We start from the raw sequence: 17,690 nt of genomic DNA on the forward strand, positions 1-17,690 counted from the left end.
GCTGTGGTTCTCATCCTTCTCCTTTATAACCATGTTAGGCAAGCTCTTCTTGGTTTATGTAATATTTTCTTTTCCTGCAAATACTGTAGCTCATTAAAAAACAGTTTGATTCATTATGGCTTTTCCTCCCTAGGCTTCCTTTTTTATAAAAACCCAGTTAAAAATTGTTTGATATGCTAAGTAATTTCCAACAAAAAATGTTTATTTTCCCCCAGATAGGTCTTTTAGTTTCAGAGAACAATAATTGTATTGTCTCACTATGATGCTGGTTTTTGTGAAGCTCAGGAGACAAAGCCAGCCACTTGTGCGTGCTGCAAATTGCTGTTTTTATTCCAAAAATAAATTTTGTTAACTAGTGGCCATGCAGGTGTTCCCCCCTACCCTCTTTGGCTGGGGGTAGTCAAAGGAACAGGAGGGTGGTTGGGATACCTGCTCAGAAGGTTTCGGACATAAAGGTATAGAAATGTTAACTAGAGACTTCAGTGAGATTTTAAGTTTAAAACCAGTAATTACAAAATCCACAGACGCTATGCCTTCCGAGGGCTGTATATCTTCCTTTGGATTTGGGGGGCATAAAAAGAGAATATTAAATAATGCAGAAGTGATTGAATTCTATCTTCTGAGGGTGCATTGAACACATTGTGTGCTTCAATTATAGACGGGAACTTAAGACGTAGTAGTTCCTAGCGCATGCCCAAATGGAGATGTTAAGGCATGCTCCCCATAGTTTGTCATTTACTCAAGATTGGGTTTGGACAGGCTTTAGTTTTGTCAAACCTCAAGAGTCACAGTTTTTTCGTATTGTTGCTGTCATAGCAGCACAGAGCTAGAAAGAGCCCAAACAGCTTTATTAGAGAAAAGTCTATCTACCACAGCTCCCACCTTGATCCTTCCTAGGCCTCCTGCTTCCCTAAGCTCCATTCTTTGTTCTTTTCAGATGAAAACAAGCTGACCCTTGCTAAGTAAGCATCTTCCCGTGAAAAGGCTCATGACCAATGCAGTCTTTATAAGACTCCACAGTTGAAACGTGAAATATTGTAGGCGTTCCTTGTGTCCTAGCATTGCAAATGTCTTGTGAGAAAAGCACTATTTTCTTTTCTTTTTTTTTTTTTTTAAAGATTTTATTTATTTATTTGAGACAGAGAGAATGAGAGACAGAGAGCATGAGAGGGAGGAAGGTCAGAGGGAGAAGCAGAATCCCTGCCGAGCAGGGAGCCCGATGCGGGACTCGATCCTGGGACTCCAGGATCATGACCTGAGCTGAAGGCAGTCGCTTAACCAACTGAGCCACCCAGGCGCCCCAAGACTATTTTCTTTGAGTAATCATTCACTCATTCTGCATCAGTATTCACTGGACACTTGTTATATGCAAAGCAATAGGAGTGATTTGAGATTATGGAAAGTACAGTCTCTGACTTTGAGAAATTTGCAGTCTTGAAGAAAAGAAGTATCTAATGTGTATTTAATAGCAGAGTTGTCCAGCCTTATCGGACTCTTTTGTTGGACAGATGAGGAAATCACAGTACTGAGAGGTGAGATGAATGGCCTGAACCATATCACTGGTGTAGACATCACTGGGAGAATGGAGAAACCACTGGCTGTTGAGCAAGCCACTTACTCCATCATTATTCATATGATTTGGGACAAATTCTTTAACCCACTGAGTTATGCCAGACCTCAAAGGGCTGACTTGGGTTGGAAGACTGATGAGCATGGGAACACAGACTTCCTTCAGGACAGTTTCACACAAACTTACCATGACCCAAAGGCAGGAAGTGTAAAGTGTATGTACAAGATAAGGATGAAAGTGAGCTGATGCAGCTTCTCCATGCCTCCTGCCTTCCTCACAGACCCTTGGCTGAAGTTCACTGGTCACTGCAGCCCCCAGGGAGTGATAAACCTGCCAGGTCATGAACGCCAGGCTGTGGACCCACAGACTGCCACAGTTGGGCACTTGGGTATTCCATTTCTTACTGCTTCCCTGTGCCTAGCATGGGCCAGCCTTGGCCTACTATATTCGCTCAACTTTACTTTCCTTGTTTATGGTATTTAAAGATGTATGTATACTCTGTAGAATTATTCTAAGCCTTAGGCCAGATGGCCTATGTCAAATGCCTAGCAGGGTGCCTACCCAGACAAGGTGCTTCATAGATGCCTTTCTCAGTTGAGGATATGAAAGTAGGATTCAAATTTCCTGACTCTCCAGCCCAATGCTCTTTTCAATATGCAAATAATGGTGACTCCATTTAGTGGGTACTCAGTGCCAATGAAATGTGATGTTTTAAAGGGTGACTGCAGGTCTAGAAATCCTAAGAATCTGTTTCAATTTATTAGCCTATATGCATTTATCGAAGTGACTGGCTTTATAATGAAATTACCATAACTAGGAGCTTTTTTTATGATGGTAAGTACCAGCTCAGTAATATAATAAAAGAGGAAGAAATTCCATTCAAAATGGCTAAGTGAAACAAAACAAGAGGGAGGATAAACTTAGAATTGTCTATAATATTTATAAAGAAAATTACAAAGAATTTTATGAGCCATATGTAAAGATATATACTATATTATCATATAGGAAAACAGATTTCAATAAGTACAGTTATTTACTATTTGTTAAATATTAAAGTTCCATGCTAACAAAGAAACCGTGAGTATAATGATGATCTACTTCCTAGGAAATCCTAAAACAGAACATATTAATTATTAAAATAAGGGGTGCCTAGATGGCTCAGTCCGTTAAGCATCTGACTCTTGGTTTCAGCTCAAGTCATGATCTCAGTGTCATGGGATTGAGCCCCATGTCAGGCTCCACACTCAGCAGGGAGTATACTTGAGATTCTCTCCCTCTCCCTCTCTACCCTTCCCTACCTTGTGCTCTCTCTCTAAAGTAAGTAAATAAATCTTTAAAAATAAATACATGAATAAATAAGGCAGTATGGAAGAGAGAAATTAATTTACAAATATCATAAAATTAGGGGAAGTAATAGTTATTTAATAATTGCCTAACTATACTTTAATAATTCCCAGGATAACTGGCTAACACAAAACCAAACATGATTTGGATCGGCTTTCATACCACATACCAGAGTAAGCCCCTAGTGGATTAAAGAGTTAAATATTTACTTTAACTCTTAGCAAAGCAAGGAGAAATAATCAAATATTTATGAAATCTTCAGAGGGATATATCTCTGAAAAGCTTATAGCAATAATGGAAATCATAAAGGAAAAAAATAAATGGCTCCAAAAAACCAAGCAAGAAAATGACTGTAACATTAAAAACTAACACAAATAAAAAAACAAAAAACTGGGGAACATTTGTATTATGATAAAAAAAGTTGGTATACATAATATAGAATTTATTCAAACCTTCAAAAATATTAAAACCTCAAGAGATAAATGGTCAAAGGATATAAACATACAATTCAATTATGAAGAAATGTATGTGAACTATATATATTAATAAGTATATAATAAAATATATACTCAAATATATATTTGTATTATATTTATATAATATATAACTAATATTAGAAGGCTATTTAAAACAGCAAAAACTGGAAACAAGCAAAATGCCCAATATAACTGTACTATATCAACTGAATAGACTATTACATCAGCATTAGAGTTATAATTATAAAAACTGGAAAAATTTGTTCTTATTGAATGGTGGAGGGGAGCCCAGTAATAATTCCACTTACTGTGCATACTGAAGACAAAAGTGAAAGTCACTACTGACATGGAATAGTGGAATCATGGACAATATTTTTTCTGTATATAAATCTGAGGAGGAAGGAGGAACCAGCTATACTCGCAGTTGGACAATACTAGTTGTTGAACATTATCGACCCTAACACCTATGGTATTTTTAAGCACCTATGGTATTTTATAATTTTTTTAAAGATTTTATTTATTGATTTGAGAGCGAGGGAGCATGGAAGAGAGGAAGGGGAGAGGGAGAAGCAGACTCCCCGCAGAGCAGGAAGTCTGACATGGGGCTAAATCCTAGGACCCTGGGATCATGACCTGAACTGAAGGCAGACGCTTAACGACTGAGCCACCCAGGCACCCCTCACCTACGGTATTTTATATGAAAGTAAAGAGTTGAAAGAAAATAGGAATATCAGTGTCAAATGGCAAGTTATTAGCTTTCCTAGGGGAAGGATCTTTCACTGTGCCAGAACCTTACATAGACCACTCATGTTTCCAAAAGATGCTGGAAAATGCAAGGAACACACCTTGAGAAACAAGCATATGCGATTTTTGCCACACCTTTGTCTATGGAGCCTTGTTCTGAGCTGTTGGTATCCTGTTTGTCTTACCCCTTCCTGATTTTTTAAAGATTTTATTTATTTATTTGACAGGGAGAGACACAGCGAGAGAGGGAACACAGCAGAGGGAGTGTGAGAGGGAGAAGCAGGCTTCCTGTGGAGCGGAGAGCCCAACGTGGGGCTCAATCCCAGGACCCTGGGATCATGACCTGAGCTGAAGGCAGACGCTTAACGACTGAGCCACCCAGGTGCCCCCTGATGCTTTATTTTTACAATACTTGTTTTAAAAGTTTGCCTGAATTTAGACAAATGTCTTCATTTTTTACATGTGAATTTATGTCTTACAACTCCTAATACATTTTGATTTCTTTTTATGGTCCTTCATCATCTCCTTTACCGCATTCCATATAACAGACATAATTTAGATTAGGAGTTAATAACCAGGAATAACAGACATGGGTTTGAATTCTGACTCAGTTGTGTGACTTTGAGCGAACTGCTTATTTTTAATCTTTGGATACCTTCATTTATAAGATGGAAATAATAATACTCCATAGGGTGGGTAATTATGAGGTTTAAACTAAAGGAGATAATTCATGTAATGTACTTGGTGTGGTATCTACTTCTAACATTAAACTTTCAGGTGATGACATATGAATATGCTACTTGAAATTCTAGTCAAAATTTCAACTACTAAGAAAAAAAGAAAAACTCACAACCTTAAAATGGTCCTTCTATTTCTTCCAATATATTTGGTAGATCACATTTCCTTACAGAGAGTCATGGCTTAATGAAAAAGAGGACTCTGTATTTTTCTGTCCTGTCTTTGCCTTTTTAAAAAATATATTTTATTTATTAGAGAGAGGGAGAGTGTGTGTGTGTGTGTGTGTGTGTGAGCGCACAAGCACAAGTTGGGGGGGGGCAGAGGGAGAGGGAAATAGACTCCCTGCTGATCGCTGATGGGGAACCCGATGCAGGACTGATACCAGGACCCTGAGATCATGTCCTGAGCCAAAGTCAGATGCCTAACCAACTGAGCCACCTAGGTGCCCCCGTCTTTGCCTTTTTAGAGATGCCCTGATTTCTTTCTAAAATGGAATTGTGTATAAATAAATAGATATACCAAGTTCCCTTAATTCTAACACCGAAATGAAAATTTTCATTTACTAAAACTGGAGAAAAGACAGGGGAAAATGCATCTGTTCAGTCCTGGCTTTCTGACTTTTATAGTCCAACAACCTCATTTCACCTAGTGAAGGCTGCAGAATGATCAAAATCAAAATACACGACTTTGTGATGCAGTTCATATTTAAACTTTTGGAAATAAAAATGAATCTCAGTTGAAAAGTTCAGGTAGGGAGAAAGGGGCATTTTAAAGAAATTAAATGTTGTGGCTTGGGCTCAGAATAACTATGGCTGGCAGAAAATCAAGGCTTTGTGTCTTCGGTACCATCAGTGACTAGTGTAGGTTTTCTGGATGTGTTTTTTAAATGCTCCTTGAAATTGGTAAGTGTAATATGAGCATTCCTTGGACCTCATTTGAATTTATTTGAATTTCAACAGCTACCAACAGATGTGCTTAGAAGGAATAGGCTCCAATTCCCAAATAGCACAGTATTTCAAATCTATTTTAGACTCTGAAATGAGAGCCCATTCCAGGAAGACAGTTCTGAACTTTGCTCCCAGCTGCAGAAATACCTCCTCTTCTTGCCCCCCGACCTACACCAAGGGAAGACACTTGAAAAGATGTTCTTTTGCCGACAATCATTTTACCATCGTAACCCACAAATGGAAAAATAAACTGTTGGCTCCTCTTCAGAAAACCTATTCTCACATTGCCCAGAACCAGGCAGATAAATAAAACCATAGAGTTCTTTTCATCCCCTTCTCATTTTCCAAAATGATCTTGTTATTTTTATTACCTCGATGAGCTCAAAAAAATGGGCCTTATCTACTAACGGGTAAGTCATGTTAACCTTTTTCAAGGTAAGTTATTTTATCCAAGGTTCTAGGACTATCCCTCTCCCCCTATTCCTTGGGACTTAACTCCATTGGTTCTCATACTCACTTAACCGATTTGCTCTCCCTCCCCCTTTTCCCACCCCTCACTTTAGCAAATACAAGCCCTTCTCATTGGAAAATAGAAACCTCTAACCCGAATTCTTCTCTGCCTATTGCCCTATCTTATTTCTTCCCTTCACAACCAAGCTTCCAGAGCTCATAAATCCCTCCTAGGTCAAGTGGAAACTCTAGAACTTTGCTTTCAGATGTAATAACAACAACTTTATCAGGTGCCTCTCTATGCCAGGGAGTCTTATAGGCCTTAGAATTTATTTATTTATTTATTTATTTATTTATTTATTTATTTAAGAGGGAGAGAGAGGTGGGGAGGGACAGGAGGAGAAGTAGAGAGAGAATCTCAAGCAGGCTACACGCCCAGCAAGGAGCCAATAGGGGGCTCAATCTCACAACCCTGAGATCATGACCTGAGCCGAAACCAAGTCAGACGCTCAACCCCACTGAGCCACCCAGGCGGCCTCATTTTTTTTTTCTTGATTACAAAAATACATGAATAATTCGTGTTTGTTACAACAAATCAAACAATACGGAAACAGATAACGACAGAACCAATGCCTCCCCTGCCTGAGCTCCATATCTTATTTAATCGTCACAACCACCAGAAGAGAAGTGAGGCAGAGAAAGGCTCAGAGTGTGCCGCAGTGTTTAAGAGAAAGAGCTGGGGGTTCTGACTGCCTGGATTCCTATCTTGACTTTGCCATTTACTATGTGTCTGTGAGCAAATTACTTATTATTTCTGCACCTCAGTTTCATATCTGTAAAATGGGGCTAATGATAGTACCTAGCTCAGAGGGTTCAGTGAGGACATAATGCACCAAAACAAAAATATTGCTGTTTCTAGAGAAAAAAAGATGTTAAGAGATTATTTAAAAATGACAGCTGAGAAGAAAACACCAGGCATTAGAACAACATTCTGTCCACCATTCTGTAACTAGTATAGGGTCTAAAAGAGTCTTTAAAGCAGTTGGCAGTATTGGCTCAAAAAATATGCTCTTGCAATGATGGCACCATTGATGCACTTTGTTTTTTAAAGTCACGTTATTTTTTTTTAAAAGATCCCACAGTATTTCAAATTTTCATAAATAAATTTTGATTTGCTATAGTATCATTTTTAATCATTACTTTTATCTCAATCAGGCTAGAATGATTACATTTAACATTTACATATTACAAACATTTTCTATGTCATGTTTTATACTGTATTTTTCCATCTTTCTAATGGCTCTGTAGACCCCTGGGCTGACCTCTGTCACCCCTGCCATCTGGCTCTGCCACCCTGGGGCCGGTCTGCCAGGCCAGCCCCCGACACAGACCTTCAGCCTCTCCCAGATCCATCAGGCACTGTCATGAGTATTTGCTCTCTCTGAGTGCTGCATTACTAGAAAATCATTAAATCACAATTATTGACTTTCCCAGAGTAAATCATTACCCACACTCTGGTAACTAAAATATTTTCACTCCACTTCTCTCTATTTATATACTTTTTCTAAGAGGCCACAGAGAGATAACTGCTCCCTGTAAAGCTACTTGGTTAATCACGCAAAGCCTCTTTCTCACCATTCCCTCTGCAAACACAGTTTCATGTGCTTTCTATGGGAAACTGAGGAAATGAACAAAGTGTGCAGCTCCCCCCTCCTCTACCCAACATTCTTTCCAGTCTTAAGCAAGTAACACGGTACTGAGGCCCTCAGCGTTCTATGCTGGATGGCCTAGCCCAAGGAACCATAGCTCTGCCAGATCAGTGGACAAACACACTTGTTTGAAGAATTCAGTCAAGAGTGAGAGATCCTTTTCAAAACAAGGACCAACTGCTCATTGAGATTTGAAGAGTTCAAGGGAAAAAAGATTATACAATTCACAAGCTCTCTTCATTCATCTTAAGTTTATCCGTTAAAAGAGCATGCTTTCCCTGTTTCCCAGGGAAGTCAAACACTCACAATTCTACAGTGTGCAGAACTGTGGTCACACTGTACTTCTCCTGAAAAGCCATCCTTCCTTCTTTCCTCATTTTTCTTCTTTTCTTCCTTCTCTTTTTCTCTTTCTATCCCTCCCCGTTCCCTCTTCCTCTCTTGTCACACCTCTGTCTCTGGTTGACTAGATGGTTCAGATATTTTGTATTATCTCTCTTTATTCCCCTTCCTAAAAAAAATTATATATATGTGTGTGTGTATATATATATATGTATGTAGGTATATAGCCGAATGTTTCAAGTCCCAACTTAAAATCCTATTTTGTTCTTTTCAGTAGTTTCTAGTCCGTCACCTCTAGGACACAAGCAGAATGAGAGACCCCAAGAGAAAATTACATTTCAAACTAAACTCAGTATGATCACTGCTCACTTTCCAATTAAAAAAAAATAACATAAACATTCCTTATTTTTGATCAGCTAATGTATGTGTAACCTTCCTCTAGGCACTTTGAGAAAAAGAAAAATAGTAAAATACAGGGTCTGTGACATTGCAATTCTAAAGGTGTCTGCTTTCCCACTGATTTCAGCCAAAGGTGGCATTGCTATATAATCAACTTTGGTGCTGGAATACAGACCCAGCTTTAAATCCGTCATCAGTTTAGATCACCTAATGTCCTGCATTCATGCCACTCCAACTTCATTCCCCTCATTTCTTAATGATTTTAGCTCCTGGCTCCTTCTCACTGCTCTCTAATCTTACCGTTCTGTGATTTTAATATACACATCAGCGATCCTTCCCACGCTGGCCTCCTGGTTCATTGACCTCCTCCCCTGGAATGGCGTGACCCTCAGTCGGCCTCGTCCAAGCCCCACTTGGAAGGATGAGGATTCTGACCAATCCCTCTCAGTCCCCTCCCAGAACACTACGGCATCCTTCTAGCTCACTCTGGTACTTGGCCCCAGTGATCTTCAGTTCCCTGGGTCTTCCAGTGTATTGATCAGGCCACCGTTTCACTGCCCCTCATCCCTGTATGTCCTCCACTCCTCCAGGCTTAAATTCTAAGATCAATTTTTGTCATCATTCTCTTGCCCTTCTTGCTTCAGCTCTAAATCTAACTCTGCTTACTCATGCTGCGCCTGTACACTGAATGTGGCTGAAGAAAAATTCACAAGCAGGCTGATGGGCCTCACTTTAAATTCATGACCTTGATGCTCTCTCCTCAGAGTCCCACTGCCTCTTGCCTCATCTGCACTCAATTGATAATCTTGCTTTCCAAACTTGACTGGCAACACTGAAACAACCAGAAGAGAATTTCATAGATCCCACCACTTCTACCCACTGCCCAGCATACACACCCTCATCCTTTGCCTTCCTGCTGGTTCCCATGGGTGAACTTGTCATGCTCCTATAGACAGCCTCCTCCTCCACTTAGGTACCAGATTCTATCTGCTCTTATCTATTCAAGGACATCTATCCACTGATTCTCCTTCCTCTCCCCCACATCATTAATTTTTGCTCCCTACTAAATCACTGACATCAGCATGTACACATACTTCTTTTTGTCCCATTTTAAAAACATTTTCTTTGACCCACTTTCTCCACCAGCCATCATCCCACTTCTCTGAAGCAAAACTCCCCAAGAGTCATGTATTCTTGCTGCTTTCACGCTCTCCCTTTCCATTTCCTCTTAAACCCATTATAGCTAAGCTGTCACCCTCCCACTCTTCCAAAACTGTTCTTGTCAAGTGATGACCCCATTTCTCTATTTCCTTTTGGAGCAGATTCCTCAAAAGGATTGTCAATATTCACTGTCTCCAATTTCTTTCCTCTAATTCCTTTTAAAACCCATTCTAACCACCACTATTCCACTGAAAGTGCTCTTACTGAGTCACCAGTGACTCTTTTTGTTGTAAAATTCAATGGTCAATTCTCAGACTTCATTTTACTTGACCTGTCAGCACCATGTCACACAGTTGAACACTTTCCTTTATACCGCTGGCTGCCAGCACACTGCACACTCTCATATTCCCTCCTACCTCACTGATCTCTCCTTAGTCGTCTTCTCCTGGACTGTGTAATTTTGGAGGCCCCAGGGCTTAGACTATCAATACTCACATTCTTGGTGATTTCATCCAGCTCTATGGCTTTAAATATCATGTATGCTGATCATTCCCAAATATGTAGCTCTGTCCCAGACCTCTTGTGAGCTCCAAATTCCTAATGCCTACTATCTCAACTCTGTTGTTCAACAGTGATTTTAAATTTAACTCATCCAAAAGCAAACTTCTGATTCTTCTGTGGAGATTTGCTCCACCACGACCTTCCCCTCTCTGCTTCTGGCAATTCCATCTTACCAGCTACTGAGGTCAAAATCCATGGAGTCATCCTTGACTTCTTTCTTTTTCTTATTTCCCCTATCCAATTCATTTCCCTATACCATTATAGGGCATCTACCATCCACCTCCCTTGCTTGATCTGGGAAATTTCTTTCACCTGGATTACTTTGATAGCCTTCTAAAAGATCTCCCTACATCTACTACTGCCCCCATCCAATCTATTCCTCATGCAAGAGCCACAGCGATCCATGCAAAACCTAAGTCGGATTCTGAGTTCTCTGTTCAAAATCCTGAAATGGCTTTCCATTTCACTAAGAGCAGAAACCAAACATCTTATAGTATCATATTAGGCCCTACTTGATCTGGCCTCTCTCATTCAGTCTGCTCCAATCACACTGATCTCCTTGTTATTTCTCGAACACCCTAGGCATGCTCCCGTCTCAGGGCCTCCACTTGGCTCTTCTCTTTTCCTAGAATGCTGTTCTCTAGATTATCCACTAGCTAACTCTCTCATCTTTGAATCTTTGCCAAAATCTTACCTTTTCAATGAGGCTTCCTCTGACCACCCTATTTAAAACTACTACTCCCCACTCCCAACCCCAGAACCCTCAATCCCCTTATTCAACTCTTACTGTTCCTTTTCCTTAGCATTCATCACTTTTCTGATTTACTGTTTACTTGTTATTCATTGTTTTTCTCCTCTGTTACAAACTCCAAGAGGGAAGAAATCTTTGTTCTATTTACCAGTATATCCTAAGGGCCTAGAAGAGTGCCAGGTATACCACAGATACACAATAAATATTTAATGTTTAGTAGGTTAAGTATTCCTTAAAGGTATGGTAGTATTTGTCTCAAGACCATTTCAGCCTCATGCTGTTTTTGTGGTAAGATTCTTTTCAAACTTTTGATTCAATTTATTTATTGTTTCTATGTCTATTTAGGTTTTGTACTGCATTTCAGTGTGAATAAGTTATACATGCCATGAATATATTTCATCCTGGTTTGAAAATGCACTAGCATAAAAGTTGTCCAACATGCTCTCTCATATTTCTTTAGATCACTACTAAAGATCTAACTTATGATTATATATTTCATTCCAAGTACTGTTAACTCATTCTCCTTTTACTGTTAATCTTTGGTTGATACTCTACTGTCATTCATTTTTCTCTTCTTACATTCCTCATTACCTTTTCTCTACTTTCTTTGGCCTAACTCTTCTGGTCTTTTACACATTACTCAAGTTATACTCTTCGATGAGTGATATAGTGCTCACCAGTACTTCTAGTTTCCTTCGTCCAGGCTCAGGGGACAGTAACACTTACCTGACCTTTTGAAGCTAGGCAAGGCCATCTCACTGGCTCTGGCCAATGATATATGCCACGTGCCACTTTTAATGGAAACATTTAATGCATGGGGAAGTGATGGTCTTTTCAATAGACAGTGTCTGGTCAATTCAATAGTCATATGGAAAAAACAAATCTTGACTCCTCTCATACCATTTGCAAAAGCCAATTTCAGATCGATTGTAGTTATAAAAGTGAAAGATCTTAGAGAGGGAAGATTTCTTAAACAGCACAAAGAGCCCTAATCTAAAGGGGAAAATGATAAATTGGAATACATTACAATTTACAACTTTTGTTCATCCAAAGACATCCTTAATATAGAGAAAAGCAACTCAGAAAGGGAGACGATATTTGCAAGACACCTTTCTGAAAACAGATTTGCATCTAGCACTTGTAAAGGATTCCTATAAATCAATAAGAAAAATACGGAATACTCAATAGAAAAATGGAGAGAAGACTCAGACACTTCATAAAGAGGATATCAAAATGGCCCCAAAACACATGAAAAGGTTTTCACTTTGTTACACATTAGGTAAATGCAACTTAAAACCACCATGTGATACCACCACACACCGACAAGCAAATAAGAAGGATGACAGAGGTTATGGACACAGACGGTCATGAGACTGACCCATGGAGAGCCTGGAAGCAGCCTCTGGGCAATTGCTAGCAGCCTGAAAAAATGGCTTTCAGTGTGAAGAGCCACATGGCCCTGTTGGGAACAAGGGCCTAGAAATCCAGGGCTCAGGGAGGCTGGGGTCTGAAGTGATGACGGGCAAAGGCCAAGGAAATAAAGACTGAGGGTGTACCATCTTCCCAGGAGCAGTAGATGAGGAGGAGGGGGCTGAAGTGGTGGAGCAGAAGCCAGGAGGTAAAGAAATGGAAATGGTGAAGGAAAATATGGTGGTAAATGAGGTGAAGGTCAAGGCAGGTCCCTGGTCCCTGAACGTGGATGCCCACGCGAGCTCCCTGGAGGCCATCCAACTAGAAGTGGAGACTGAATGCTCAGGCTGACAGAGCCGTACTACATTTACAGCACAAGTGTGGTCAGGTATGTCAACACTTCCTAGAGCAGAGGAACTGCATTGTTCAGAATATCCCCAGCTTCTGGGTCAGTGCCTTTTGGAACCATCGATAGCTGTCCACCCTGATTAGAGGCCAAGAAGCAGACATGTTAAGGTACATAGCCAATTTGGAGACACCCTAGGGTGGGCTTCAAGTTCTAGTTCTTTCAAAGAAACCCACAGTGCAGAAACAAGCTGATTGTCGAGGAATATGTCAGATCATCCGACCAAGTGGAGTCTCTTGCCACTCCAATCATAGGGCACCCAGGCCATGAACTCTAGTCTTCCATTCATAGGAATCAAGACGTCACCTGCAGCTTCTTCAATTGGTTTTCAGACCACAACCTTCCAGAGCCTGACACAATTGCTGAGATTATCAAAGAGGACCTCTGACCAAATCCACTTGAATACTGCCTATTGTGTGAAGGGGCCCATAGAGTTAGACTCTGCCAGATAAGGAAGCCAATGGGGATCCCTTTGGGTTCCAATCTGGTTAACCTCTGCCCTTGGAAGTACTCCCATACAAGATCCCCTACCACTTCCTGCTGGACCTGTGCCTTGGCAACAGCACTGGGTATGCCTATTACTCTTTGTGTACTGATCTTTCTGCACCCTGCTTCCTTTGAAAACTCACTCTCTCAACTGCAGGATTGAGACCTTCATGGCTGTTCTGCATTAACATTACATGCTCTGTGGCATGGTTCACAGTCTTCTAAGTCAAACAAATGATGCTATACATTGCACTGTCTTTTTTTTTTTTTTTAAGATTTTATTTATTTATTTGAGAGAGAGAATGAGACCGAGAGAGAGAACATGAGAGGGGGGAGAATCAGAGGAAGAAGCAGACTCCCTGCCGAGCAGGGAGCCCGATGCGGGACTCGATCCCGGGACTCCAGGATCATGACCTGAGCCGAAGGCAGTCGCTTAACCAACTGAGCCACCCAGGTGCCCCTGCACTGTCTTTATCTATAATGCTTGCACCCTGTTTGTTCCCAGGACCTCTAGTCTGGTTACCACCACCTGGATTTCTAGCTTTGTTCAGGAGCCTGTTGTTTTGTTTTGTTTTTTAATTTTAATGTATTTTTAAATTTAAATTCAATTAATCAACATATAATGTATTATTAGTTTCAGAGATAGAGGTCAGTGATTCATCAGTCTTAATAACACCCAGTGCTCATGATATCATGTGTCCTCAAAAGCCTGTTTGACACACACTGCTCATCACTGTGGACAACTGCTGGGCATTAATCAAGCCCAGGGTGAACAGCAGTGTACCACTTGGTCCTATGTGATGTATCCAACTCCATTGATCTTCCTGCCCTTCCAGTCACTGAGTGCTGCCTGCTCCTGGCTATACACCCCCCTTGGGCTGCTGCCTGATGGATGTACAATTTCCAGACCACTGTCAGCTCCACTTTGTTTTTGATCAACCCTGATCTTCAGAAGTGTTGGTAGACCTAGGTTCCCCGCCAGCCCAGAAAAGGCATTCCTATTTCTCCCCTCAAAGACCTTAATTCCACACCACCACAACCATCACTCAGGCACTACTGACTATCTGGCTGTGGTTGAGTGGACAAGTTAGAGCCAATTCACACAGCAAGGATAACAGTAATGTCTTTGGTGAGAAAGTTTTCTTAGCCTCGCCCAGTGAATTCATACAAAATGTAGGGACTCTGATTGGCCTCCTTTCTTCGTCCTCAACATGATCAAGTGTCAGAGGTGCCAGGGTGGTGTACTCTTTCTCTTTCTCCTCCTCCTCTCCTTCTGTTTCTCATCCCTCTTTCATATCTCTTCTACCTCTTTTTAAAAGTAGTAGCGCCCCCTCAGGGCGCCTGGGTGGCTCAGATGGTTAAGCGTCTGCCTTCGGCTCAGGTCATGATCCCAGGGTCCTGGGTTCGAGTCCCGCATCGGGCTCTCTGCTCCTTGGGAGTCTGCTTCTCCCTCTGCCTCTCTCTCTCTCTCTCTCTCTCTCATGAATAAATAAATAAAATCTTTAAAAAAAAAAAAAAAAAGGTAGCCCAGACTCATCTGCAGAAGCAGGCTCTTTAGTTTAATCTAGAGATTAAACTAAAGAGCCTTGTCATCTCCAGAGGCAGAGCGGGTGTCCTTTCAAGGAAACTTCCGGAGCTCTTATTGCCCCTCTGTGCTCTTCCAACCCCTCCCTCCCTTAGCAATGACTACAGGGCTCAAAGGAAGACCAGTCCACAGGGAAGGAAAAGTGTTTCCAGTTCAGAATGGATGAAAGGAACCAAAGAGATTGTGGTTGGTGCCCTAAGCAGGGAAAACTGAATGAAAGGCCAGATGCAGGACTGAGCCTGAAATGCAGGGCCTAGAATTAAGACCGGGTCAACTGTGAGCCTGCAAGGACAACTTGCTCTGGGAGTGGTGATGGGAGGAGGAATACTGTTCTCAGGACTGGCCTGGGAGAACTGCAGGTTGCTGAAGCGTTAACTCTGTTGCCTTGCAAAGGGTTCTCTAAAGAAAAACAGTGCCATGTTGACTGTTTTCTCTCTTGTCTTCATGTGATCTTGTTTAACAATGTGGAAGATTAATACAATACTTCTGTGCCCTTAATTTCACTAGTATTTAGTAAAATCTATTACTTTCTCTGCTTCTGCTTACTGGGAAGATTTGGCAGTATAGATTTTATTTTCAATTGGGAACATTTGGAAGAATATCCATCTCTTTCCTGTATACCATGGAGAGTTCTGTGAATATTCTTTTTTTTTTTTTTTTTTTTAAAGATTTTATTTATCTGACAGCGAGATACAGCGAGAAAGGGAACACAAGCAGGGGGAGTGGGAGAGGGAGAAGCAGGCTCCCCGCGGTACAGGGAGCCCGATGTGGGGCTCGATCCCAGGACCCTGGGATCATGACCTGAGCCGAAGGCAGACGTTTAACGACTGAGCCACCCAGGCGCCCCGAGTTCTGTGAATATTCTTAACAGTTTCACCTTGTTTCCGTTAAAATTATCTTTAGAAATGCAATTTGAATAACTTGGTCTTGTCAGAAGCTGAAGACTTCAGAAATTGTTGTCTTCATGGAAAAATTCCCTAACAAAAAATTTGTGGCTCTGATTGTCTTGACAATTTACCCTGGTAACAGCTTAGTCATTGATGTATCTCTTTTTCTAAATAGCAAAATGACTTGTGAGATTGCTCTGTAAAATTGGAAGGGTACCATTGGCATATTTATCTTTATTTTTACACATTATGGCAAAATCAAAGCATGTCAGCCTGAAAAAACAGTTAAACTAAAAAGATGGAAAATAAAAAGGGTGGAAAGTACACAGAGAAACCAGAATGGTAGAAGAGTAGCCTGATACGAATACTTTAGACAACTGTTTGGCAGGCTCTATGCACACCCTCTGATCCAGCTCTGGGAATATTCCCAACAGAAATGCATATATGTATTCACAAAGACAGGCATAGAAATGTTTTTAACAGCACAATTCTACTAGCTAACACTGGGAACTGCCCCAATATTCACCACTGGTTGAAAAAATAAACAAGCTTTAAATATTCACACCATGGAATACTGTGAGAAATAAAGAACTATGCCTACATGTAGCAATATGAATGAATCTCACAAACATGATGTTGGATAGAAGAAGCCAGACTCAAGAGTATGTGCTATATAATTCCATTTCTATATGAAGTTTAAGAACAGGTGAACTTGATCTATGGTGGTAGAAGTCCAAACAGTCATCACTACCAAGAACAGTGAAGATTCTGGTATCTGACCCCCTACTTACAAACTTAGCATGTTATCCTGCCTAGTTAGCAGATGCTGAGTCAGAGACAAAGGACCTTACAGCTCAACAGCCAGTGTCAGTATTTCTACCCATCTCTTGAGCCCTTTGAAAACTCTTAATCTGCAGCATGACGAAAGCCACGTGACACCTGCACACACAGTGGGCTGCATTAGAGGAGAGGAACCCTGGCCTGAAGGAAAGTGAATCCTTTATAATGGGAATTAAGCATGTCTGCCCTTTGCTTTGAAGGCAGACATTATCTTTATTATACTGAACAGCAAGGAAACCTGTACTTTGCCCCATAGGAGACACAATCTCTACTTTTTCAAGGCTGTAAGCAAACCTGCCCTTTGCCCTGGAGGGAAACACCATTTCCGTCTTCCAAGGCTATTCACGGATATCCTTGAAAAGATACTCTGAACCAAGGCAGTTAGTGTTTCTGCTTCCAAAAGTGCAGAAACATCAGAGACCCATGATAATTATCTTCCAACAGTTTTGGAGGGTGGGTACCTATTGACTGGAAGGGACTATGATGGTGGATTCTAAAGGACTGGAGATGTCCTATGTCTTAATCTGGGCGCTGGATACCTGGGTGTATTCAATTTGTGAAACTTCACTGAGTTGTATACCTGTGAAACACATTGTTATATGTATATTATCCTTTAATGAAATACACCTGAGAAAAGCAAAAAAATAGAAATCCAAAGTAAACTAAGGAAAATAAAACAATAGAAAAAATTAAAAACAACAAAACAAAACCTGATCATTTTTCTGGAACCTCTACACCAGAAAATGACTGGCCAATTCAAAAGTATGTTTCAGATCTTTTTGGGTAGGCAATGCTTCCATATCTGAGAATTCTAATGGGTTCATTTTCTGTGTCACATTCAAATGGCTAAAATCCATTTTCTAAGGATAAAAGTACTCAATTATCTA

The 17,690-nt window shown here is 40.7% G+C and overlaps 2 protein-coding genes across 3 annotated transcripts in view; one reads left to right on the forward strand and one right to left on the reverse strand.

The window, feature by feature from the left end:
• Window positions 1-13,497, forward strand: part of TSPYL6 (TSPY like 6) — a 31,045-nt gene extending 17,548 nt beyond the window's left edge. Inside the window, 4 exon segments of the mRNA XM_021701308.1 lie at window positions 12,757-12,934; window positions 12,936-13,130; window positions 13,132-13,466; window positions 13,469-13,497. Coding sequence (XP_021556983.1) covers window positions 12,757-12,934; window positions 12,936-13,130; window positions 13,132-13,466; window positions 13,469-13,497 — 737 coding nt within the window.
• Window positions 1-17,690, reverse strand: part of ACYP2 (acylphosphatase 2) — a 162,997-nt gene that overhangs the window by 34,635 nt on the left and 110,672 nt on the right. The window lies entirely within an intron of this gene.

This window comes from Neomonachus schauinslandi, chromosome 10, assembly GCF_002201575.2.
Source record: "Neomonachus schauinslandi chromosome 10, ASM220157v2, whole genome shotgun sequence".
NCBI classification, from domain to species: Eukaryota; Metazoa; Chordata; class Mammalia; order Carnivora; family Phocidae; genus Neomonachus; species Neomonachus schauinslandi.